General features: G+C 39.0%; 1 protein-coding gene across 1 annotated transcript in view; it reads left to right on the forward strand.

The window, feature by feature from the left end:
• CAMK4 (calcium/calmodulin dependent protein kinase IV) overlaps nt 1-27,381 on the forward strand; it is a 136,902-nt gene that overhangs the window by 36,692 nt on the left and 72,829 nt on the right. The window contains exon 2 of the mRNA XM_065662072.1: nt 21,451-21,529. Within this exon, the coding sequence (XP_065518144.1) occupies nt 21,451-21,529 (79 nt within the window). The remainder of the gene's footprint in view (nt 1-21,450; nt 21,530-27,381) is intronic.

The raw sequence follows: 27,381 nt of genomic DNA on the forward strand, positions 1-27,381 counted from the left end.
TGATCTTCCTTCACCAAGTCATTGATGTAATACTTAGAAAGGGTGGAAGCAATTTCTTCTGACCACTAGGAATTACTATGATAGTTGCCTATATAAAACTTCCTTGGTGATCAGAGTTTAAGCAAAACATCATCAGGTCATGTTTCACCTGACCTATTCCAAATGTCCTAGGGTGGAATGAATCAGGTTACAGAACTGTCCATTACTCTTTGTTAACTGCAAAGGGGATTTAGATGGTTAAAGGGAAGTAAATACAAACATTTGATCAGATGAGTTTTTCTCCCTGCTTTTGTACAGGGTCAGAGGGAAAGAAGAAAATTGTATTGAGTCAGACAAATAATTTGAAGGCTCAGAAAAGGTACTCAGCACTTCTCTTAGCCTTGCAGACTTACACAGTCTGGGAGGTAAAGCCAAGGTAGAGTAAGACTCTGCTAATGGGGTATCTGATGAGTCTGCAAATAAGGAATGATTTCTCAAAAGCTCTGTGTTTTAACAAGAGCTGATGTATATATTCTGGGGAGTTTACTACTCAATGTCTCAGCTCCTGGTTTTTGTAATACCACATCTTTCTAAATTACCTTGAACTGACTGTTCGCCTTTCACTTTTGTTTTTCCTCTGAAGAGAGCTAATTCCCTGGTTGTACTTGAGGATCCTCCTCCAGGATAGGCTGACAGGGAAATTCGTCTGAAAAGAGCCCAGCTAACTTTGAGCTATTCTGTTAGTGCTGCTGAAGGTTTAAACTGGTTTTTCAGAATACATTGTGCTGATGGCTGACATCTTATGTGCTTGGCCAAATTCTTTCTGTTTGTATAACCCCTCCAATCCCTTTAACTCAACAAGAAGGCAAAGAGTTGGTTAAAATGTGCTGGAAAAGTAAAGGCTTTAAAAAGTACAACAGCTAATTTTGGAAATGTCTCCACATGTGAAACTTTTTCTAGTGCTCAGTGAAATGGCTTTTACAGGGAAACATCAGGCATTTTCAGCATACACTTCGGTCATGTTAGCTGATGAAGAAAGAACTGAAATAGTCTATATTTTTCAGCAATATTAGTATATTTAATGAGATATTACTCTTTCTGCAAAGCTTTGTGTAATGGCTAAAATGATATTATTCCTCTTAAAATTACTGTATGGATATTATTTTCACTTTATTAAATGAGCATTACTTGAAATAACTAAAATAACTATGGAGTCCTTTTTTTGTGTAGGTTGTTTTGGGGGCTTTTTTGACTCACACATTAATTTCTGAAATAGAACTAGAACAGCAAATTTTTGTTATAGTGCTGTGTAACACTGCAGACATATTTGAGTAAATGGAAATAATTTCAAATTACTGCTGTGTACTGCCCATTTCTAGTCCATGGAATACAAATATAACCTTGTGTGTTCCTTTGTAGTAGCCTTTACAGAATTAAGTTTTTGAGGATGAAAAAACAAAACACAACAATAAACTTTTAAACTAAAATTTCAGAAGCAATTGAAAGCAGAAAAGAAAAAAAAAAAAAGCAAAAATAAAAATTTACTTCAGCCGAAACAAAAGACTGCGAGCCTGCTCTAGGCAATCATGTTGTAAATAGCTGTATTTTGCACAGTTCCTGTAGCTGAAGTGGTTGTGCTCACAATTGGCCTATGTAATGGTGAACTTTCAGTGAGATCAAGGCTTCATTTGGGAACTGCTAATATGGTGGAAGCTGCAAGATGCAGCCACTCATCATGGCCAGTGGCAGCTGCAGCGCTGCCCATAAAGCCGGGCAGACCCGCATTTGCAGTCCTTCCCTTGGCAAGAGGCTGCCCACCATGGTCCTGCATCTTTCCCCTCCCTGGGGCTGGCCATTGGTGTACTGCATGGTCTCCTCTTCTGATCTCTGTGCTGGCAGTTGGCAGAGAGTGCTTCCCACATGAGCTCACTCTCCTCTTCACATGCCCTCTACTGACTGATGTTGTTTCAGACTGATGGATGCATCTTCCTGGCCATGGAGTAGCGGAATTACAAAACCAGACTTTTTCTATTAGTAATCTGCTCCCTTCTTTTACTTCAGTAGAGACAAGAAGCTTCCATTTATTGCAGCCAATGTGTTTCATTGTTGGACAAACTACATTGTTATAAACTAAGCACCCAAACTAATTACGTCTTTGCAAATTAAATTTACTCTGATGGACAAACTAGGAAGCTCTCACTTTCTACAACCGCAGTTCGTAGGAGAAGGAAGATTTGAAATGTGGGGGAAGGACTTCACATCTTTTAATTCCAGTCAGGGAGATTATTAGAGCAAGCTGAGAGAAAACAAACTAACTCTTGATTTTATTAATGATAGTAGCAATAGACAATTCTGATAACTATAGATAATGTGCTGAAGGCTGTATTCTTCCCTTAGGAATAATATGTGATGGTCTTACATAATTGCTTAGGCCCTTGATGAGTGGAAGGGAATGAAGATGGAAAGAAGGTAGTTAGTTGAGTGCCATACTAAATGGGAAGTCATGTTGATTTTATTTTTTCTTAATATTTGCAAAATAATGCTGGGTATGTTATCAATAGTTGTTGTTTTCATTGGGAAGCTATGATGTTCAAACATTGGAAATCAGTGTTTTCCAACTATTTTGCTTTAAAAAAACACATTAGAATTATGAAGTCTTTTCTGTCCTCTCTCACAAGATCTGTACTATTTGACAGAAATCAACAAATGAGTCTTAAAGCCCCGTATGTGGGAACTGCTTCTGCTGCCTGCATTACTGTAGTATGACTGCAGTGGATGTATATATTCCAGTAACATGTATTAAACCACAGTGTATTAATGTACGATAACTTCAGTAATTATTGTTACCAGTAACTGCATATAAAATATGTCATATTAAGTACAAGCCTGGACTTCTTTAAGGTCATGAATAGCATTAAGAACATTATCAAAGGCTGATTACTCTGATCATTTACCTTCATGATGGTGCCTTTGAACAAGCATCAAACACATTTCTTTTCAGGTTTGAATAGTTGGGATTTCATCTGTTTAGATTCTCATTTTTCCTAAAGCTATTTTTGTTACCTTATGAATAGTAATGAGCATGACATTCGTTTTTACCTCTTGCCATCTGTGGCTTATCAAAATATTTGGTAGCTTGATACTGGTAAAGTATTCTGTGAATGCCTCCTAAGTTTTCTTTAAAGATGTCTTCCTGCTTGCCCAGTTTTTTTTACTGGCTAGGTTGAGTCAACTCTGAACAAGTAATCTCAAGAGACAGTGTGGGCTTGATGTGCTTTTCCCACAGAACAGCATCATGCCCAGGTGTGGGTGGGTGTTTCAGCCTCAGCGATCTTTTCATGAGTGTGTCTGTGCCATGCCCTCTGGTAGTGTGATTAGCTATCTGGTCCTGAGGGTAACCTAGGCTTAGGCTTAGAGTGTTTATCCTTTGAATTTCAAATAGTGGGCAAAAACAAGCGGAAGGTGGTGATGCAGTATGGCTGATACATAGCTGCAGCTGATTATAAACTGCATTCAGAACAAATTCTTTAATGCATAACATTTATTCTTTTGCAATACATAATAGTGGGGAATAAAGAAATTACCAGAGTTTGATGAATTTTCCTTAAGGTGTTGTGAGACTGTAAGACGTATCTGCTATGAAAATGGACATTCTCCAGCAGAAATTCATACACGTTTACTAGAAGATAGTAGGCTGTGGTAAATGTCAATGTCTAGAATTCAAGCAGATTTCTAGAAATCATGATGATGGGAAAACACTATCACTAAAAAGGAAAAATTTTTTTAGATTACCTTTTTGGGGGAATAATTGAGCATTTACAACTGCAAATGAAATAAGTAAAAAAAATGCACTTTGACTGGGTACTTTGGCGAATTTCTGCACCTGTAAATAGCTTTCTCTTCACCTTCTTGTGGTTCACGCTGGCATTTTTGTTTCCACTGTAGTCTGGTAATGCAACATAACATGCATTGTTTTCTGTAAATGTAGGATGAAAGAGTGTCTGGCTAAAGATAATGCACCTAGATTTTAAAGCACTGCTTCCAGTCCTTGTGTGTTTGTGAGATGCTTTAATTCCACTGAAGAAGGGATTCAGCTTCTTGCAGTGTTTGGAGTTCACAGCTGTGTTCTTTGCTCCTAACTGTACTGCCGTGGAGTGGAGAGGACCCATTTGAATTAATGGTCAGGGAACCATTAAGTGGAAGCTCAGTGAGTCAATACTGGATTCCCAAGCATGGGCAATATGGTCTCAGATCAGTTCAAGAAAGGGATGATATCTGACTTTGGTACAAGTAACAGAGTTCATCTCTCATGTTTCTGGCAAAAGAGCATTTGTAAATGTAGTTCAGTTTTCCTACTGATCAACACACTAGAAATATCCTAACTCCATCTGTCCTGTTTCTTTTTTTTTTTTTATTTTGAGAGGAGAGGAAGGATTTCCAGTAAATGAGAAAGTTTGGAATTGAGATATACTGAGGTGTATTTGCTGAGTGTAACTTCACAATATTTGCCCTGTGCACTTACCATTTGCTAGCAATCCAGTGACCAATACTAAGAACTCTTTTACGACCCAAATGAATCAGCCAGATAACTGTGGGTCTTCTGAGTCTGGGTGATCTTTGTAGGATTTCTTTCTCGCTTTCTCTCTATTGAGTTTCACCATATGGCCGGGCTATCTTGGCATCTCAGCAACAACAGTATTTGATTTCTTTGCCTGTAGCCAGACCTACCCTGCTGAAAAAATAGCAAATAGACTATGTCAGAAGTTAATAATTTTCACTGGAAGTACCACATATCTATATTTAAGAACTTTAGTTCTGCCTTTCAAAAAGGTCAATATCACAGCTCTTAAGAAGTCTGTCTAACTTGACTTCTCTGAAGAACTCAAAAGAAAGAATAATGCAGCACTTGGAAGTCAGTTTCTCAGCTAATCACATCCCTGACACAAACCTCCACAAAAATAGTATTTTAATAAGAAAGAGAGTTTCTGTCTCAGGGCGATAATTCAGGAAATTTAATTCATGTTTTATTATTTGAATTTGAACACTGCAAAACAGCACCCACAGTAAGCTTAAGTCTTACTGGAGCTATTTGTGAGGTCTACCATGAGGTTTTTTGCCCTTTGATAAAAGCAAAAGGTACCTTAACGACATGTTCAATTGTCTTCCAATTTCCTGATTCTACTATTTATTTTTCTTAATGCTTTAATAGTCCTGTATTAGAAGAGTGATGCGAAAGGAAGGTGTCCTTTGCTTTTTACTTTTGGAGCAATGAAAACACAAATATGATAATCGAATTACTCATATTCACAGATTTTACACTACAACACTTGTCTTAATCGTACTCCATTGCTGATAGCTAATCTGCTGCTTAGATAAATTTTGCATTTATGCTGCTACAGAATGGCACTAAGGACAAGAGACTCCAAAAGTGCTGTAATTAGCTAAATGCATCCAGAGATGTTGGAGTAAATGTGGGATAGCAGCATGTTGTTTAGGTACCAGGCTTTTTTCATAACGGGACTGACATAATGGCTTTAAAGAGTCCTATTTAGAAATAAGAATACAGAGAAATGAAGCAGAAAGTTTGAAATATGTGACCTGAAACTCTGAAGTGGCTGGCAGTAGCCTGTAATAAGTTCCATGTAAAGACAAGAGTATATAACAGGTAGAAAAACTTCTTAGTAACAGCTGCTTTTGAGTGAATTTGATACTTATGTATCTGAAAGATTATTAGATATAGCTAAACTGGTGTTACTTAGTTTTTTATACCCTGGAATGCCTGATACTGTTCTTTAATATTAGACTGTTTGGAGTGCCTAAACTCCAACTGACATTTTTTCACATTATTCAGTTATTGTCTACATGTACAACTTCATGTCATCACCATGACCCACTTCTGACCCTATGTCAGATGTCCACACCTGAAAGGCTGTTGTAGGACTCAGCCACTCTTCACTTTTTATACCCTACCTCAACTTTTCGCTGTCTCTGAGAGGTGATATAGAGGGTTTCTAAGCTTCCCAAGCAGCAGCAGAATGCATTTGAGGCTGAATGCATTTGAGGGTGTCAACTCTAAAGAGTGCTAAACTTCTCCTGAAAAAATTACGTCCAAAAGTAGTGTATGTATTGAAAACTTATGTTTTCCTGTAATTACTAGAAAAATGTCTTGATGGTCCTTCTGATGGTTCTGTTTGCTGTTTTTATTTGCATAGCACCTTTACATAGAAAAAAAAAGATCTAGGGGTTTTGTAAGTGTTACTGGTTTCAGTGTGGTGTGGTATTATTCAAGCTAGCTCTGAATCAGTTATCTTTTTCCAATATGGATTTTCCAGGGAAAGAAAGAGGGGTGAAGTGGGTTTAAACCCTCTTGAGCGCCAGAGCATATAAGTGATGCACCTTCCAGTATCCTGTGATAGAAGCATGGCCACATGGCTCTGTGTGTAGTCCCTTTGTGATGTTCATTGCTTTCTATGTTTCTTGCTATGGCTAGACATTTCTAAGTACTGGAATTACCCTGTAAACATAACCCTAGTTTCTACCACTCTGAATCACATTTTTGTTGTACCAAGGAAAGGATAGACACTTAGCCTTAGACACCTAGGTCTGTAGCATTTTTAGTCTGAGGCATTTTATTTTGCATTCTGCCTACCTAATTTACTAACTGGAGCGAAATGTATTTGGAAGAGTTGCTGAGATGAATGGCACACACTTTTCCCAGGATATGGAGATGCTTAGAGAAGAACAGTACAAATCATGGGTAGTATGATACAGAACTGCTGATAGCTCCAGCAGGTAAATGGAAGAAGTGGAAGACTGCAGGAGCAGAGGGACAGGGAATGGGATAGAACCTCCAGCGCCCTTGAGACTGTGGTGTGTGTTGTGCGCAACACTTCTTAGATCCTTGGGCATTTATCGAAAATGGAATATGAACAGCTCTCTGTAAGAGGTGAGGGCTGCATTTAGCCACGATCAGTAATATTTTGTCATTAATAACCCCTTGGCTTTATTGTCACAATAGGACATAGTCTTCCACATTTTGCCTGCACCAGTTTTTCAAGTTTGTCAGTGTATTCAGTGTTTAAAAAGCATTAGCATTGTTCCAGTAAAGATGTCAGTTTCCTGACTGCATTCCCAGATTTGCCATTGCCAAAAGGTTTATTATTAATTCAGTGAAGGAAAAAAAATTCTGTTTTCAAAGATTATAGATGGAGGTATAAGGGAAGAATCTATGAATGAAAACCTGGATAAACTTAGATTCATAGAATCATAGAATAGTTAGGGTTGCAAAGGACCTCAAGATCATCTAGTTCCAACCCCCCCTGCCATGGGCAGAGACATCTCACACTAAACCATGCCACCCAAGGCTCTGTCCAACCTGGCCTTGAACACCACCAGGGATGAAGCTTTCACAGCTTCCCTGGGCAACCCACTCCAGTGCCTCACCACCCTAACAGTTAAGAATTTCTTCCTTATATCCAATCTAAACTTCCCCTGTTTAAGTCTGAACCCATTACCCCTTGTACTATCACTACAGTTCTCAGCTTTATTGTGAACCTCAAAAAATTAGACTTTTTTTCCCCCGAGGATGTACCAAATAGTTTAAAATTATTTTATACTTTTTCTTTTTTGAAGCTAAAGCTTTAGAGAGCCCGATGTCATTAAAGTTCTTTATATAATTGACGTAGACTAAAACTTCACAATAACACCTTTTGCAAGATAAAAACATTATTAACTAGATATTAATATGAAAATGCATATGCAAATTTGTATTATTTGTATTATGCATTTAATATATTTTCATATGCAGTCTATGACTTCATATGCAGTCTATGCATATGAAAATACTGTAAATATGTAATTTAGCAATATAGATGGATGGTTTGTTGATAACAAGAAGTATTGTGTATACTCAGTTAAGTCTTCAGAAGGTAATTATTGTTCAATTTTGAATGAGTTTTGGTAAATGAGACTCACAGAGTCCCAGCCCAGAAGCAGCATTTCAATTTATGTAAAACTTCCCACATTTGCAGAGTTTGTCTTCAGTAATTGGCAGTATCTGAGATCTCATCAAGGGCATTTTCTCTTTGAACATCAAGAAAACAAATCATGGGAAAGGAAAACAGGAGTATGTGATACCTTTTACAGCTTGATTCTTACTCAGAGGATGTGCATATGAATGCGATGCTGGTTGTTTCTTGCAGTTGTGTGCAGTGTGGCTGGTCAGCCTGCTCCAAGAACCTGCCTCATGAAGGTTCGTGGAGGTCTCTATCAAAGCCTTCCTCCGTTTTTGTCCCTCACAGCTTTTTGCACAGCTCCAGTAGTGTCAGGCTGTGGCTAATGTGGATGCTGAAGCCTGTGCCTGCAGATCACATTTGCTTTGCAGGGCAGGCACCAGGTCATTGCTTACATTGACAGCTAGTTCTTTAACTGTAACCCAAATAGCACTTACAAGCACATAAACCAGTGCACAGGCATAACTGACCACACTTTTTATTGCAAGTGTCTCTTTGAAAGTACATGGGGGAAACTTGTTTAGTGTGTTTAAAAAATAAATCATGAATCCTATATAGACTATGTTGAAAATACTGCTTAGCCGTGATCCTATTTTACATTCTAATAAAGTTTGGAAATGCCATACTTTGGGTATGCCAGTGAAGTATGCTGTGCTTGAATTTTCAATATGAAGGGGAAAACATGAAAGAATTAATTTCTTTTTAAATCTGTAATACACCATTGTGCTGAGTTCTTTATGTACAGGGGTACAGACTGACATAGATTAGATAAGAATCATTATCCTGGATTGCAGAGCAGCTCCAACAGATAAAAACCCTCAGTCCTTTAAAACTGGAAACTGCAGTAATTGGAAACTACAGTCTTTAACACAGACTATTAAATGCTGGTTTGGTCAGCGACTGGTACAGGGATCTTCAAGAAAAGATGAAAGAAGAACTTTATTTTTTTAAAGTACTTTTCTTTTAAAAGAAGTTTTTTTTTTTTTTTCTTGGACTAGAAGATCTGGAATAATCTCCTGGAAAAAAGTATTTCCATCACTACAGAAAAGAGCTCTCTCATGTCTAGCAATGAGAAGTGGTGTCCCTTTCTTAAAAATGTTATTTATTGTACATGCACTTGCTTGCGTAGTTACTAGGATGGTCTGTGATCACAAACGCTGAGAATGTTTTCTGTGACATTATGAATATCCTATTGAAGTTCCTGTAAGTATAGATACCAGAGAGAAAGATGAGAAATAGATTTTAGATTTTGACAAAAAGCAGAAGCAGCAACACAGAAGAGAGGATACAGCAGTAGCTCTGGGAACAGATAAAGTTGAAAATGCATCGTTGGTTGAATTTACCAAGGAAGGGATGTGAGAAATGTGTTCAGTCTTGCCTCTTACGATTAGAAATGGCTGTCCCAACTAGTGTAAAGAAGAAAATATACAGAGTAGCTACAAAAAAAAAAAAAAAAGAAAAAAAGCCTAAGAACTTCTAAATCTACCATGTATTAAAATGTTTGTTGTCTTGTGGAAGAGATCCTGAGTTGGCACTGTGCATAAACTTCTTGGCAAAAGCAAATTATTTCAGAGAGCCATTGCCTGGAAGTTGATGATTCAGCAGAATACAAACCTGCTAGGAGAAGGCTGTGCAGCTTACCAAAATGACAGCTATTCAGGATAAGTACAGGCTCAAGAGCTTGCAGAATCTCAGAAATTATTTGAGCTAAATTAGCTAGGAAAGATATTTTTTCAAAGATTGATTTACATATGTAGACATGAGTAGCCACAAAATCTTCCTTGATTATAAAGGCCACCTTTTGCTATACAGAGTAAGCTGCTAGTAGTCAGGCTTCCTCAACTTCCCTTCTGCTTCTCTTCCTCCAACCAGGAAAAGCAAGAGGCATTAAGGAATGTGTGAAGCTTTTGTACTGCCACATGTTGTCCTGTAGGCCAAAGACTGGTTTGCCTCTGCACCCAGAGATTCTCATGAACAGATGTTGATCAATGATCAATGATGTCGACTGATGACGATGGACAGACTGTTTAAAACACTTCCTGATGAAAGAACACGTCACTGGAGAAAAACAGGCAGTTTTTCTGGCCCAGGGAGGAAGGTCTTGCAACCCAGTTTCGAAGTTTTTTAAAGTTTTAACTGTGCTTTCTCCTCACATGCACTCTTCATTAAGATTAAATAAACAATGTTTATTCTTCATTTGTATCATTTAAGAAGGAACAGGAGAAAGTGCTGCTTATGAGATAATGTTTCCGGTGCTTCAAATAAGGTGTGTGCATTTCCAAGAGAGGTATGTTCAAAGCTGAAAAGTTAAGGACCTAAACTATGTTCAGAGCTAAGTCTTTAAAGGTTGGACTTGATGATCTTCAAGGTCTTTTCTAACCTAGCTGATTCTATGATTCACTGAACTGTTCCTGTTGTTAGGCTTTGTGTGCTGCTACGAGAGGGATAATGGCTCCACGACACGTCACATAGAATCACAGAATCACAGAATCCCAAGGGTTGGAAGGGACCTCAAAAGATCATCTAGTCCAACCCCCCTGCAAGAGCAGGGTAACCTACAGTACATCACACAGGAACTTGTCCAGGCGGGCCTTGAATATCTCCAGTGTAGGAGACTCCACAACCCCCCTGGGCAACCTGTTCCAGTGCTCTGTCACTCTTACAGTAAAGAAGTTCTTCCTGATGTTAACGTGGAACTTTCTATGCTCCAGTTTACACCCATTGCCCCTTGTCCTATCACTGGATATCACTGAAAAAAGCCTAGCTCCATCATCCTGACACCTACCCTTTACATATTTGTAAACATTGATGAGGTCACCCCTCAGTCTCCTCCAAGCTAAAGAGACCCAGCTCCCTCAGCCTCTCCTCATAAGGGAGATGTTCCACTCCCTTAATCATCTTTGTGGCTCTGCGCTGGACTCCTTCTAGCAATTCCCTGTCCTTCTTGAACAGAGGGGCCCAGAACTGGACGCAATATTCCAGATGCGGCCTCACCAAGGCTGAGTAGAGGGGGAGGAGAACCTCTCTTGACCTACTAACCACTCCCTTTCTAATGCACCCTAAGATGCCATTTGCCTTCTTGGCCACAAGAGCACATTGCTGGCTCATGGTCATCCTCCTATCCACTAGGACCCCCAGGTCCCTTTCCCCTTCGCTACTTTCCAGCAGGTCAACCCCCAACCTGTACTGGTACATGGGGTTGTTCTTCCCCAGATGCAAGACTCTACACTTGCCCTTGTTAAATTTCATCAAGTTTCTCCCCGCCCAACTCTCCAGCCTATCCAGGTCTCGCTGAATGGCAGCACAGTCCTCTGGTGTGTCAGCCACTCCTCCCAGTTTTGTGTCATCAGCAAACTTGCTGAGGGTGCACTCAGTTCCCTCATCCAGGTCATTGATGAAAATATTAAACGGCACCGGTCCCAGCACCGACCCCTGAGGAACTCCACTAGTCACAGACCTCCAGCTAGATTCTGCGCCATTGACCACAACTCTCTGCCTTCTTCCTTTCAACCAGTTCTCGATCCACCTCACTACTTGATCGTCAAGCCCACACTTCCTTAGCTTATCTATGAGGATGCTGTGGGAGACAGTATCAAATGCCTTACTGAAATCAAGAAAAACTACATCTACCGCTCTACCATCATCCCTCCACCTAGTCACTTCCTCATAGAAGGCTATAAGGTTGGTCATACATGACTTCCCCCTCATAAAACCATGTTGGCTGTTCTTAATGACCCCCTCATCCTTGATATGCCTAGTGATGGAGTCAAGAATAAGTTGTTCCATCATCTTTCCAGGGATGGAGGTAAGGCTGACCGGTCTATAATTACCCGGGTCCTCCTTCTTGCCCTTCTTATAGATTGGTGTGACCTTTGCCATCCGCCAATCCTCAGGCACCTCGCCCGTTTCCCACGACTTACCAAAGGTGATGGAAAGTGGCCTAGCAATGACCTCCGCCAGCTCCCTCAGCACCCGTGGGTGCATTCCATCCGGACCCATCGATTTACAGATGTTCAGTTTGCATAGCTGATCCCTAACCCAATCCTCATCTACCAAAGCAAACTCCTCCTTTGTCCTGACTTCTTCTGGGGCTATAGAAATCCGGGGCCCTCGGGGAGAGTCTGCAGGAGTAAAGACAGAGGCAAAGAAGGCATTCAGCACCTCTGCCTTCTTTATATCCTCTGTCTCCAGGGTACCCACTTCGTTCAGCAGTGGGCCTATATTGCCTCTTGTGTTAGTTTTATTTGCTATGTATTTGAAGAAGCCCTTTCTATTGTCTTTAACCCGACTAGCAAGATTGAGTTCCAAGGAGGCCTTAGCTGAAAAGAACATGAAAAGAACATGTGCAGCAAAATCTATGGCGATATAAGAATATGCTTGAATATGCCAGAAGAATATGCCAGTCCAAGGATTTGGGTCTGCAGCTCCCCCAGGTAGCCTAAGCACCTGGTTTTGAAAATCTGCCCCAGTGTTTCCAAAGTTCAGTACCAAGGACAGAAATCTGCATCCTGCTGGAATCAGTAGGAGTTCACGGAGTCCACTTTTCTACCCACTTGTCTTTGCCCTGCTCATTTCATTGAGCTGCCTAAATTTGAGTAGGTAAGTACTCTTCAGTCCCTGAAATACAAGAGCAGCCTGAAGTGAAACTCCATTCTAAATAAGATATTAAAAATCAGTTTTTGGATCTATTGGACTGCAAGAGCTTCATATTCAAAACTTAACTTCACACTATTACGAATTCATTTTCAGGCAACTTTCAGCTGCAAGTTTTTTCAGGCTCAGTAGGAAAGAAGTTGGTTTTTCTATTGAGCTCTCCTGCTGTTTTAGAAATACAGTTGTTCTTATATGCATTCTAAACCAGTTTCAGTAAAGGGCTAACATTAAAAAAGAAGGAGCTAATGTATTTTCTATACATTTTTCTTCCACACTGCTCTATGAAGTGCTCTGATCCTCACCTCATATCTGCATTTCAGCAGATTCACCTGAAGCTTTGCTCAGAAATCAACTTTCTGAAAGTTCAGTTACACCAATGATAGCAGTATAGACACAATAAGGCAGTCATCTCTGAAATTCAATTATGTTCGAATTTTGCTACCGTGTTTTCAGATTAAGGTCTGAGGTAATACTTCTTGCTCTTCTAGTAAGTCTGGCTCAGCAGTATGTTTCCAGTCAACAAAATGCTTTATGATATGCAGTGTTGGTGGTCTGTTTCTGGTCCTCGATGTTTATCTACTACCTAAAAGTGAGACTTAAGTAGTTTTTGAGATGAGGGAAATAATCCATTGTTAACATGCATATTACTGAATGCAGTTCATTTAACCCCTAGATGAATGTCTGCTCTTTCAAAAGCCAATAGTGGCAGGTGTAATGAAGAGTTTAGAATCCTTGTGAGTCAGAGGTCTTGATCTGTAAATTTCCTGTAATACCTGAGAGAGAAGCCTCACTGAAAGCTACTGAGAAATACTCTGTTTACTCCCAGTGGGAATTAGCAGCTACTGGTCCAGCCACTGCAGCAGGAGTGGTTTGGACTGCTGCATTTTAGTGTTTAACCAGCCAATCTAGCCCACATCTGAAGGACTATAGTTCTACAAGTTGTTACCTGTGGAAGCTATGTGTTCAAGAATATTGGCAAGCACTAGTCTGACGATCGCTTATTTAAGAAGACTATGTCTTTTGTTGAGAATGTACTTATGTGAGCCTCCTTCTGTTTCTATATTGTGTATAAATATAATATATGTAAATATATATAAATATCATATATATATAAGATATTATAAGAAAATATCTTGTCAGTCTGGTGCATTGCCTTTGCAAGCCAGTCTGAACTGAAATTGATGGCTAAAAAGTCCTTTCAACTCAAATATTGGAAAATCAACATAGAAGCTAAAAATCATAGAATCAAAATATGAAAAGGATTGGATGTTTTCCTTGTCAAAATCAAACCAGACAAAACTCTGAAATGCAATGAAATTGGCTTTTCTTTCAAGAACTGTGTACGATTTTTCCATCAGCCTTGTCTTCTCAAAAGTTATTGTTACATCTTATAGAATGTGCAAGTTCAAGGGTTTCCCTCCACCCCCCATCATCTTTATTTTGTGAAATTTTCTGTTCTTACAAGTTCTGAAATAATGAGGGGGAAGGGAGAGCTGCAGTTGTGCACAATATGCAAGTCCTCTGTGTGTAGATACTCATGTTTTGAAGAAGTTTTTAGATCAGATTTGAATAATTTAGCAATTGTGTCTGAGTTCACTGTAGAAAGAAAATTTCTTTTGATACACTTTCACGTGAAATGCAAGTAGTAATGATTTCTGAATTTACATGTATGTGTTTTTTTTATATGAAATGAAGAATAGTAATGCCATGGAATATGCATTTTTTTAAAATGTGATTTCAATTTCTGTGTATATTGATAATTTTGTCAATTATTTTTTTGTTCTGTCCAGTCTTCAAACAGGGTATTCAGCTTTGAAGTCTAGGAATAGTAATTTCATTCCTACAAATCCATTTTGACCTTCTAGTGCATGTATATGAAAGAGTGGTTAAATGTATTTTAAGTTTATACTTCTGTAAACTTTACAAAAGAAATTGATATTCTTTATGAAAAATAATATTGGATTTTAATCTGTTATTGAAGTTTTGGCAGCACAGATTTCCACGGTTTTATAATAGGTACAATTTTCTTGGGCCATTAATTCTTTCACCTTATCTGTTTGGACAAACAAGATTCTGTAATTGTTCTGTGACTGCATGAAGCACAAACTAATCATTTTTCAAAAATCAATTCAGAATTTGAAGAAATTAATCTGAACAAAATTTGCAGGAGATTACATTGAGGGTTGAATTTGTACTGAGTGGATTCAAAATGCTACACAGAACTTCAGATGAGGGAGCATGGCATAGAGACACCTCCATTTGAAAGGTCAGAAGATAGCTTTCAGTGGAGCCTCTCCCTCAGATATTACAGGAAATAACAGGAAATTTACAGATCAAGACCTCTGACTCATAAGGATTCTAAACTTTTCAATACACCTGGCATTACTGGCTTTTGAAACAGTAGGCATTCACACAATACCTACCTGTGACCAAATAAACACCTGGCTGTGCTCCCTCTTGTTTCCCATTTCTGTTTCAAAAGTAGCTTTTTGTGAGTGTGGGGGACCAAAAGCTTTTTTCAACCTGATTCAGACTCCGTGTCTTTTCTCCTTGCTCTGCAGGTCTCTACTGTGGGTCCAGCCTGATCCTGTAAATTCCATTTTCTCTTTTATGTGCAAATTCTGCTGATCACTTCCACCTACTTAGCACCCCTCATAGGTGTCCCTGCCTTCCTTCCGTTTGTGCTGACACTGCTAGTTTTGACTGCATGTACTTGAAGAGTGACTGTGCCTTTCATCTTGGCTTCGTGGTCTGGACTCCTTACCACAGGCAGAGCACTATGGTGCTGCTGCCCAGTCTCTAAGACATAGTCCTTCTAAAATAACTGCGAATTCAGTAAAGCCTGAAGATAACGATAAGAAAAATAATCCAGAATACTCAACAAAGAGTATATTGGTTGAGGAGGGAGCAGGGGCAGGGAAAGAAGGGAAGAATTGGACAGGACAAGACAAAACAGTTTTACATGTGTATTTTCAGTATTTTTTTAAATTTTTTGTATATGTGTGTAAAGCAACAAAATGCAGAGATAATTCATTTAAAGAATTTAACGATTCAGCAGTACTTTTAATACTTTAAATTTTTCATGCAATCATTAGAATAATATCTAAGTGAGTTTACCATGTCACTGAAGTATTTGTACTGAGGGAAAAGTAGTCCTATACTAATACTGGGTAGCTTATATAGCAGCTCTGATACCTTCCAAGCAATTATAGCATTATAAAATAGTTTGGGTTGCAAAGGACCTTAAGATCATCTGGTTCCAGCCCCTGTGCCATAGGCAAGGGCACCTTGACTAAACCATGTCACCTAAGGCTCTGTCCCAGCCTGGCCTTGAACAGCACCAGGGATGGGGCATTTACCACTTTTTTGGGCAACCCTTTCCACTGACTCACCACCCCCACAGTAAAGAACTTCTTCCTTTTATCTAATCTAAACTTCTCCTGTTTAATTTTGAACCCATTAACCCATTGTCCTACCACTACAGTTCCTAATGAAGAGTCCTTCCCCAGCATCCTTATAGGTCCCTTTCAGATACTGGAAGGCTTTTATGAGGTCTCCATGCAGACTTCTCTTCTCCAGGCTGAACATCCCCAACTTTCTCAGCCTATCTTCATACGGGAGGTGCTCCAGTCCCCTGATCATCCTCGTGGCCCTTCTCTGGACTTGTTCCAACAGTTCCATATCCTTTTTATGTTGAGGACACCAGAGCTCTACACAATACTCCAGGTAATGTCTCACGAGAGCAGAGTAGAGGGGCTCCTTTTGATGCAGCCCAAGATACGGTGGGCTCTCTGGGCTGTGAGCTCACACTGAAGCCAGCTCATGTTCAGTTTCTCTTCAACCAACACCCCCAAGTCCTTCTCCATAAGGCAGCTCTGAATCTCTTCTCTGTCCAACCTGTAGCTGTGTCTGGGATTACTCCAACCCCGATGTAGGACCTTGCACTTGGCATGGTTAAACTTCATAAGGCCGGCATCAGCCCACCTCACAAGAATGTCAAGGTCCCTCTGGATGGCATTCGTTCCCTCCAACGTATCAACCGACCCACACAGCTTGGTGTCACTGGCAAACTTGCAGAGGGCGCACTCAATCCCACTCTCCATGTCACCGACAAAGATGTTGAACAAGACCGGTCCCAACACCAATCCCTGAGGGACACCACTTGCTACTGTTTTCCATCTTGTCATTGAGCCATTGACAACAACTCTTTGCATACAGCCATCCTGCCAGTTCTTTCTCCACTGAGTGGTCCATCTATCAAATTGATGTCTCTCCAATTTAGAAACAAGGATGTCGTGTGGGACACTGTTGAACGCTTTGCACAAGTCTAGGTAGATGACGTCAACTGCTCTGCCACGGTCCATCTGTCCTGTAGTCCCACCATAGCAGGCCACCAAATTGGTCAGGCATGATTTCCCCTTAGTGAAACCATGCTGGCTGTCACGAAGCATCTTGCTGTATTTCATGTGCCTTAGTATGCCTTCCAGGAGAATCTGCTCCAAGATTTAGCCAGGCACAGAAGTGAGACTGACTGGTCCTTAGTTCCTGGGACACACATTTTCCCCTTCTTGAAAATGGGGGTTATATTTTCCTTTTTCTGGTGGTTGGGAACGTCACCTGACTGCCATGATTTTTCAAATATGTTGGAAAAGAAAACCTCAACATCATGAGGTTTCTCACGAGTTGTCATTGTCCTAGTTCTAGGCAGCATCATATGAAAGTGAGTGTTTTTATTGACCATTATAAACAAGTAGTTAAGACGTATGCATTATCTGTATTTATTTTGTAACTTTAAAACTGGACATAGAAACATATTTGCGTAATAATGCATATAGCATACATAGTGAAATGTTTTGGGTTTTTTTCTTTTGTTATTTAGCATGGTCACAGTTATACATGGGCTTTTAAAAGTAAATTTTCAACAGAATCATTAAGCACCCATCCACACAGGAGCACATGTCAGTAAAAGGGAGTGACAGTGTCTCAGGCAACGTTGGTATTCTCACTGCTATCTAACTTGGCTAACTATATATTCATGGATTATGACCTTTTTCATATTGTTCCAGCCAACTTCAAGTAATTTATATTTTGCGTTCAGACAGCCTGTTCAAGGCAGAGATTCAAAAAATTAATAGCTGAATGATCCTTTAAGCCTCGTTTTCTTTAGAAGTATGCATTTACACACACAAATACATGTAATAATATGTTTCCTCTAAGTATATGTTTATACTCAAAGATACACAGATATATGTGTATGTGTATATATGTATTCACTAACTGCAAAGAAGGAAGATCTGACAGGACCAAATCTAAGTATGTCAACACAATATAGTGAATAATCTTGTGGTTGGACTCATCTGGATTTTGGGAGACTTACGTTCTTGTTTCTAGTCTAAATTATGAATCAGTTCCCCATCAATCACATACTACAATGTACTTCTGCAAGTCATTATTAGCTGCTTGGGCTTAGGGTCCTCTCAGTTTCTTCTGTTGAAACTGTTGGTGCTGAAGGATTAAATATTGTCTAGTGTTAATGTCTGCTCTTTGTCAAATAAGTGCCCTAACCACTGCAAATAGGTGCTCTCTTTCTACAGCACCATTAATATTTATCATTCAGATGAAGCGGAACACCACCTGCGGAGAATGGGACATTTAGAATCCTACAGTCTATCTATCCTGCCACAAAATTAATGCCTGTAGGAAGTGGCATGTTGCCGCAGGAATTTTTGGTTTCTGCATAGTTGTGTGTTCTGATCAAATGTATCAATGTAATGTTTAGATGATACAAGTTCTGGACCAGGTTTTGAAAACGTGGTTAGTGGCAGTAAAGGTTTGATAATGAATAGCTTAAGATGAAGGAAAGAGGTTATTGCAGCTGAAGCTTCCGTCCGCTTTTTGGTCATGAAAGCCTGAATCGCTTCAACTGGTGATTTTCCAAGGCATACAAGCTCAGGAAAGCTCTGTTTCCACATTTACATGAAGACCCATAAGTGGTTTTCCCCTCTCCCCTCCTCCCCTTTTCCCCCCTGTTGTTTTGTTGTATTGTTATTTTTAATGGGGAGAAGCAAAGAGATCATGTTATCACCAGAGATACAAGGAGTCAGGGCTGTACTAGTAATGGTTGTCTGGCAAGCTTTGCACCAGGTGCATGGTGTAAGCAGGTTTTCATGCTGTGCCTGAGTCCTGGTGCTGGTTTCTGGCATTGAAAGGAAGGCAGTGCAAGCTGTTAGCTTGGTGATGTCTTTCCTCATTGTTGGGGACATATCTGTCAGAGCTAGGCATAGGCACACAAACCAAAAGAGAACTCTCTGAATTCATTCCCATGTCTTATGATATCTCATAACCATTTTTTTTTTCTTTTTCACTAAATTAGGACTCAAGGGACATGTTATCAAAAATCTTTACAGTAGGGAATAATTTCAAAACTAGCCTCTGTGTTTTGAGTGGTGACTAATGAGCCTCATGGCAAACTGTTCATCCGGGCATGCCTTCATAAACTCCTGTCTCTCCACACTGTCATATGCTCTCTTCTGGCTTTAGATAGTCAAATGAGCTGTTAAAGGTGGAGCCATGGTGCCCCTGCTGGTGTAGCTGTCCCTGTCATCACTAAACTAGTTCTGTTCAACCATCAGGGTTGTTCTGGTCACTGAGATTTTATTCACATGGAAGACTTGGCAGAGCCACATTACAAACTGGTAAAGCAAACACTGACAAGAGCATTACTGAAAGACACTGGCAGCCCTCCATTTCCGCAGCAGTAGCAAACACCTGGAGATATGCTCAGGAATTTACAATCTATTTATCTGGATCATCATCTTCACAGCTTATCTAATTGTGCTCTCAACCAAACAAAATAATTTCTAAGGGGTTTACCTCCTACTTAGAGCGTATGCAGACTAATGGGTTTAATGTTTATACTGCATTTTGAATATACGAAGCAGGATACGAGAATGGTTAGCAGTTTATGTAGTGACCTCATCATTACAGTGCTGCAGCGAAATACTGGAGACATAAATCTTACCATAGCAGGTCCTTAAAATTTTATTTGTTGACATTTTTGGTTTTACTGATGATGTGAGTTATACTGATGAAGATGTGAGGCGGTTTTTTTAAATGCAGTATATTTTTTTTTTTCTTGTGTGCTAAATAGAGCCTTTTGAGACTTGGCCAAGGAGAGGAGGTCTAATTAAATTCATGTAATGATTCTGGGAGTCTCTGAGGCTTGCAGTACTCACACATTTATCAATATACTGTTATGAGATACAAAACATTTTAGCATTTGAGATGAAGATTAGTGTGTTTTAAGCAGACAAGCCCTCAGATGAGTGAGGTGTGTAACTCTTGCTGTAGGAGAGCTTTCATGATGAAGGGTCTTTCTGAAATAAATGTTCTCAGTCAATTAACAGTTCTTGTGCTTACTCAGGCTCTCATAAAAATATAGACATGCTTGCTCAGAACATTATCTGGCACTTGTGGCTGTGCTGAGGAGGGAGAAGTGCAGAGCATGCATGGTGGTTTTGTGCAGCGGTGCACCTAGAATTATAAACCTTGTGTCACAGCTTTATTCATGCATAATATTCATGCCATTCTACTGTTTAAACAAAGGCCACTTGTATAATTCTGCTGCTTCTGGCCATCTTCTGTAGACATACCAAGATGAGTTTTTTCCTGGTTCAGAGAGACCTGCTTTGGTGTGTGGTACATATAAAATCGTTTCACAGCAGTGAGCAGTTCTGCAATGTATGTTATTTGGGAAGTCATGTACAGTGATGGCAGTCCCCTCTATCTTAAACATCTGCATTCAGAAGGGCTGAGTCATAGAGTGGGTGACAAATCTCCTGAGGACAGGAGGCTTCCAAAAATGCTTTAAATCTATTGGTGACATGTAGCACTTCAGTGCATCCTTTTTGGTGGTAGTTGACACTGAGTTGCTCAGTGGCATCTTAAAGTAAATTTGGTAGAATATAGAGGCAACTGAATTGTTTGTAAGCATTATAGTTTTGTCAGGAGCTTTTTGTCTCATTAGCCAATTCATAGAGCACAGGTCCCTTCCTTGACAGAACAAGTAGAGCACAGCAAGTAGCCTCAGCAGCCAAGCCTGTCTTAAACAACCTCCCACTCAGAAGAAGTGCTTTCTAATTAGCAGATGCGTCATTTTATGCTATGAGTGCTCAAATCCAGCACATTCAAGTGAGTACACCTTGAAGACAACTAGAAGATATAGGCCTGAGTTGGTTTTGCTATGAACAAGCTCCACCAGTTTCCACTGAATTAACCAAAACTGCTGCTTGCTCCATCTGGTGCGAGTGACAGTTTGAGCAACTTGGATGTTTGGGCAATGGGTCAGGGAGCAGCACAGTAATTGTCTCTTCTTTTCTGTCACACTTTGCATTACTGCCACCAATATTTAGTAAAAAATACAAATACAATTAATTATTACACATGGGTTGCCTTAGTAAAGACCAGATGTGTTGTCACAGGTTTGGGGCCAGGCTACATTCCTTGGTACCCTGAAGAAACCTTCAGGATATGTGAGGAGCCGGAAAAAGGTGAGACTAAGTGGTACCTTGAGCTCTTGCCAGTTCTGTTGGCTGAATAACCACTGAAGTTAACTGGTTCACCAGAGAGCAGATTTTACACTGGCTTTTTGGTTGCATCTTTGGGGAAAAATGAGCTATTTGTTCGCAAGCTGGGATGAGTAGAAAATGTAGTTTCAGCTAGGCAACTCTGTTTATTCACATATTCAAAGAGGCATATGTACAAATATTCTTCCTTTTTTTTTTTTTTTTTTTTTTTTTGAATGTAGTGGGGCTACATCCATTGTCTACAGATGCAGGCAGAAAGGGACCCAGAAACCTTACGCCGTCAAAATGTTGAAGAAGACAGTAAGTTGTTTTGCCTTGGTTTTTTGTTTTTTTTTTTTTGTTTTTTTTTTTTTGTTGTTGTTGTTGTTTTGCTTTGCTTTGCCTTACTTTGCTTTGCTTTGCTTTGCCTTGCTTTGCTTTGCTTTGCTTTAGGATATGTTTGGGATTTTCTGTGGTTTTTTTTCAGTGCTCTTTCTTTGGGGGGGAAGAGGAAATGGGCTAGATATAGGACCCTGCAAATGTTATAGTCTCTGTCACAGAGCAGAAAAAGCGTCTCATCACTGAAAAAGCTTTTAGAGGTAAGAGTACTCTGTTTGGAATGCCTTATCCCCAGAAGTCTTGCTTTTACCTTCATCTGGTGTTGTCTGTATAGGCTTAGATTTGGACAAATCTTTTTGGACAAAAACACTGTAGAAAAGCAGCAGGCTCTAAATCATTTAGATGTTCTGTGATTAAATTTTTCTTTAATACATTGTTTTGCTCAAAAAATATTACATGATATATCTTTTTCAGAAACTGATTAACACACTACTTCAAGCCCAATTAAAATCAAACACTTCATGGAGATTCCCCCTCCCCTACAAATTTGCAAGAGAACCAGTTGAGACATCAGTTATTTTTAGAGCTCCATATATGTCACACTTCTACCCCAGCTATTTCTGTGTGTGTTACAAAATAGATTGTGTAAAGCATGAAGAGAGACTAGAGAGGAAAGGCTACTAAAGGACTGAGACACTTAAAGCAGAGAGTGAGCATGGGGGGAGGGTAGGGCAGTTCATGTTCCTAAGAGGGGAAGCAAAATTTGAGAGGAGGCAAGCAAGCTGTGAGGCACAGGCATGATTTTTATTCATGGGTGGCTTTGTTTCCGCTTCTTCCAGTATTAAATAACCCATTACTTCGTAAAATTCTGGAATGTTCGCATGTAGCAACATATTGATGGGTGGGTAGGCGTAAGCATATCTAAATGCTGAATAAACTGGTGGTCTCTGTGCAAGATGTAATGAGTGGGTTCCACAAGAATAAAATGTTGGCATTAATTTGTAATCTTTGAAAGTAAGCCAAGGTTTAAACTAGCAAGGAAATTCAGTTGTGTATGCTGCTTTTGAATACGCATCTGGTGCATTGGAGAGCAGAGCATCTGTGGAGCTTGCATTGCTAAAGCCCTACTCTCTGTCCTTCCTATGGAAATGCAGAGAACTTAATTTTTAAGCTTTTATCAGTACTTACTGCCAACAATTCCCATAATGTTTTAGGAACATTCTTTCTTATAATTCTCCTTCTGAAATGCACTAGGAAAAACTATATTGCTTAAGAATATTTCTTTGTCCCTTTTTGATGTTTTGCCTTTGTGGAGATTATCATGCTCACAATGGCCATATTAATACCAGGTCTATTTGTGTCTGACACTATTCAATTTACACTTTTGGTGGACTAGCTGTAGCATGGAATTTTTTAAGGTGTACGAAGAATGTCAAGCAGGAAGTGTAAAAAATTATGGTTATGTAAATTATCTGAACAGTGGCAAGAGCTTAGTTCATTGCAGCCTTAATGATATGAGCAGCGTGGTTAAGCAGTTCTCAGAACTGAGCTGTTTGCTCCCAGTATAACTTACACACTTTCTGATATTTTGTTATGGGAACAATAAATCTATTGTTTTACACAATAAATAATAAATATATATCTTTTACACAATTGAGCTTATTTGTAAAATTGGGTACATGGGAGGCAATACTGTAAGAATGTGCCATTGCTTATGTCTATGTGCCATGAGCTACTGTAGCTCTGTTCCAATTTGAAGACATTATTATCACAGAGACAGAATTAACTGTGTGTTGCAGTGCTTCTGCAGAAGGAGGCCTGACCTTTGCTCAGAGTATCTCAGTGTAAAAATAACCAAATGTAGGACAAATCATATACCAAAATGTTGATCAGCTTAAGTTTCCTGTTGGCTTTTTTTTCAAACAGTTATTTAAAACAGATGGGAGTTCAATAGTGGAGGAAAAGGGGTGGGAGAAAACGATGAGGAGCCTGTGACTGAATTTGATGCAGAGTCCCATTCCTTCAATTGCCTTTCTTAAATACACACAAGGGAGCTCTGAAGAGCACAGGAAATCAGAAGACAAAGAAGGTGACAGAAGAGCAAATACTCCGTTTTTTTTTCCAACCAGACTGACTTAAACAGTGTAATGAAACAAACTAGCTCACTGAAGAAGAGTGTCTGTTAAAACTCGGGCAGGGGGCAGCAAAAGGGTGGTCCCTTCTACAAGTGGTAATATGTTAGGTGTGACTATGAGTCCGGTAGCTGAAAGGCAGCTCTAGATTTGTGAATGCTGATAGATACAGTAATTTGAACTAAAGCATTATAAATTATTATTTTTTTCCCACTGGAACAGCTCAAGTAAGAAACAAATAATCCTTTTGGACTGAAGTTATGTGATAGGAACAGACTGCAAGAAACATAAAATGCCTCATTCTTTACACTTAAATAGTAAGTTTAATTTTTCATTTTGCCTAGTGCATTCTAATGCATTAAATAAATTAAAATTTGGGGCAAAACAAATAAGCCAATTCTGCAAATACACACTTGTGGATAGATGTGAATCTTAAGGGGATTTTGTAATTCTTTATTATCTAGCTTAAACAAATAGAATTGTTGGATTATTTGCTCAGTTCTCTTTGTTGTGTTTTTTAGTTTGGTTTTTTTGTTTTGTTTTGTTCGGTTGGTTGGTTGGTTTTTTGGTTTGCTTTTGTTTTGTTTTCTGATTGCTAGTTAAACCAACAAAGAGAAAGAGGAGAAAACATGTTTATACAAAACTTTCTTGGTAATAATACTTTGGAGATTTTTTTCTTTCAATTCAGAGGTTTAATAATTCTTAAACTTTACTTAGGATTTTCCAGGCTTCCAAAAGGATGAAAAAAATGCTGGTTTGCTCATTCAAAAATACTGAAACAGAATGCTTTGGTTCCCTGTTTTGTTTTTGTCAAATTTTGCCTAAATTTATGAGTCATTTTGAATCTTTTAAATTACACAATGGTGACTAAAATTTAGTTGAAAGAATGTTTCTGGTTCTTGCTCCTGAAGATTCTGACTGTGAAAGTTAGGAAACTAACAAGCAAATTAGAACCTTAACTTCCAGAGCATCTAAGAGACAACTGTTGTAAGATATAAAGTGGTCCAAAGAAAAGAGGATGTGTTAGTGGGAAAAAACCTCTCAGATAACATAAAAGAAATTGCATTTTGAATTGTTCTTAACAAAGTAAAAAAAAGAAATATATTTATAAAACAAATTATGAGGTGCAGGTAGATAATCATGCTAAATTACTCCCTTTAATTTACTCATCCAACCTTTATGCTCAGTCTGTCAGCATAATTGAAAGGTCAGATTTTATTACGTACTCATTATTTGACTTTGCTATATTTAACAGATCTCTTAAATTCCAAACTTGTAATAAATAAACAGGTTTGAATCATGTCATTTTTTTGTGGGGAAACCATTTCATGAAGCAAGAAAGAAACAAAAGCAGATCATACAGCACTTCAGAAAAGCTATTCAAATGAGCAAATTACAGTGATGAACTTTCACACTTGAAATTGTAGATATGAGGCTGGTTTTCTTGTCACTACACAACTTACCTTTGCTTGACAACTCAGTGCTTAAGAAAAACGTGGTACCTTTAGGACGCATTTCATAAATATGATTGTTACTACTGTTAAGCCGAGACTTAAAAATTACGTGTGATTCAGAGCAGTTAGTTTTTGAACAGTTGCAAACAACATGTAACATGTGGATCATATCGGAAGAACACAGGATTCCTGAAGGAAGCAATCATATTTATGTGCTATTCATTATATTAAACCCCTCATCTGCAGGCCTTTGTGTCCTTTTGTTGTGCTAGGCAGCATTTGAAACAGGGCCAGTCTGGAGATTGTCTTACAGTCTGGGCAGATAAATGTCTTCCAAGAAATCTTGTCTTCCACCTCTGCCTTAAATTTCCTCCTGAGTCTGGGCAAGGGAAGAAAACAGACGGCCTCAGTTCCATGGGGTCTAAATTAAGATTTCAAGTGCCTTGCCCAGGTAACAAATGTAACTGAAGTAATTTGGGAGATGCCATTGCAGTAAGGCAACATGCTCTGCTGAAAGGAGAAGGATGCTGAACTGGGTTGTCTGGTGCCTGGGTCCTGGTGTTTTCCAAATTCAGCTGGTGCCACTGGCTGAGGTATTTCTTTTGGCTTCAATTTTCTCATCCATGAAAATGAGATAGTACTTGTTTGATTTGCTTCTCAGAGGTGCTTTGAAGGATAACCTGGTTTTAATTGATAGGTATTGTCCCCTAAGAGTGATTGAGTATTATGGAATAATAGGCCCTCTGTGCCTCAGTCAGTGAGACATGCAGCTACAGAGTCTGCTACGGAGAATTCATATTTTGATTTTGACTTGTTTGTTTTGGTTTTTTTCTTGTGTGGGCATCCTCCCTCACAGGGTGTGTGGTGCTTAACTACTATTTCCTCAGTACTTCAGTTAAAATCAGTATCTATGAAGCAACATTCTTCTTGCTGAATAGTTGATGTTTTAAATCAGACAAATCTTCAGGCACATGGACTCTTTTTTAGATCAGAAACAAAGCAGTACTTTTCAACATACAACAACACATATGCTGAAAATAGTTGTGCTGGGATTAACCTAATTTTACTGATCAGACAATGTGAGAAGAGGACAGTTTATGTCTGTGGAGCAGAGAGGAGTGTGAGCAAATATAGAGGTAACGGGCTTCCCTCCTGGAAGTGGGGTATCTAGATACCTACAGTTAGGGTCTGAATGAGATTATAATAGCCTATAAAGGCATACATAAAAGATCTCAACTTCATCATGTTTGCATATACATACATACACACATACACATATATAATATATGCACATACACACAAACATATATACACACTACAATATGTCCATACATATATATTATAAACTATATATATTCCCAACTATATAAGGAATATAGTTGACTGGGTTTTCCATTTTGAGTTGCAGTGAATCGGTAATAAGTGGTAATCAAGAAGCTCATGCAAATGTTTGGTATATTTTCTTGCTGGAGTGCTTCTTTTCACTGAGCCTTCCTAACTGACTGAGAAGGCAAGTGCCACAGGGTGTGCGTGAGGTGGGGACTGTGTATCACAGATTGAGGTAGTTGGAATTAGAAAATTGACTGACTGAGAATAGAATTGAATTGACTTTTGGACAGAAGGATGTATTTTTAGCTATGAAATGAAAACTTGTATTTTCCGCCATGTGGCCTTACAGGATTTACAATTTGAGTGACTCCTGCCTCCATGTGACTGCTTCTATATAGATTTTATGAGATCCTGTATCTATATCTGCATCTGTATCTGCATCTATCTCCTGTGGTGCAGTAATTGTTATTACTGTTACTGGACTGACATCTGGGAGTGATGAAGTTTAGCAGGCATATCTGGTACACAGATATGTCTGAAGTGCTATGACATTATTCTGTTTGCTATAGGTTACAAGTCTTGGAATATATTTACATATATAAGTATATTTTAAGGTCTTTTTTTTTTCCCTCCAAAAGCTGGTATTAATACATTATATTGATGTGTATTCTTTTGATTTTATTTTCCTTTTTAATCCAGAAAAAGACTGGTGTCATATGTAAGTCTACATGAAAACAGTCATCAGTACATCAGTGCTAACCATTAAAAAGTGCATTTTTGTCAGCTAGCTCACACATTCTCTTCATAAACACATAGACATACACACCATGCATACTGTTGCTTGGTAATTATTCAGGAGTGGTAACCTCTTAATTACCACTCCATTTGCAGTACTACCTATTATGTAGATTATTCCTCC

This window comes from Lathamus discolor, chromosome Z, assembly GCF_037157495.1.
Source record: "Lathamus discolor isolate bLatDis1 chromosome Z, bLatDis1.hap1, whole genome shotgun sequence".
Taxonomy (NCBI): domain Eukaryota; kingdom Metazoa; phylum Chordata; class Aves; order Psittaciformes; family Psittacidae; genus Lathamus; species Lathamus discolor.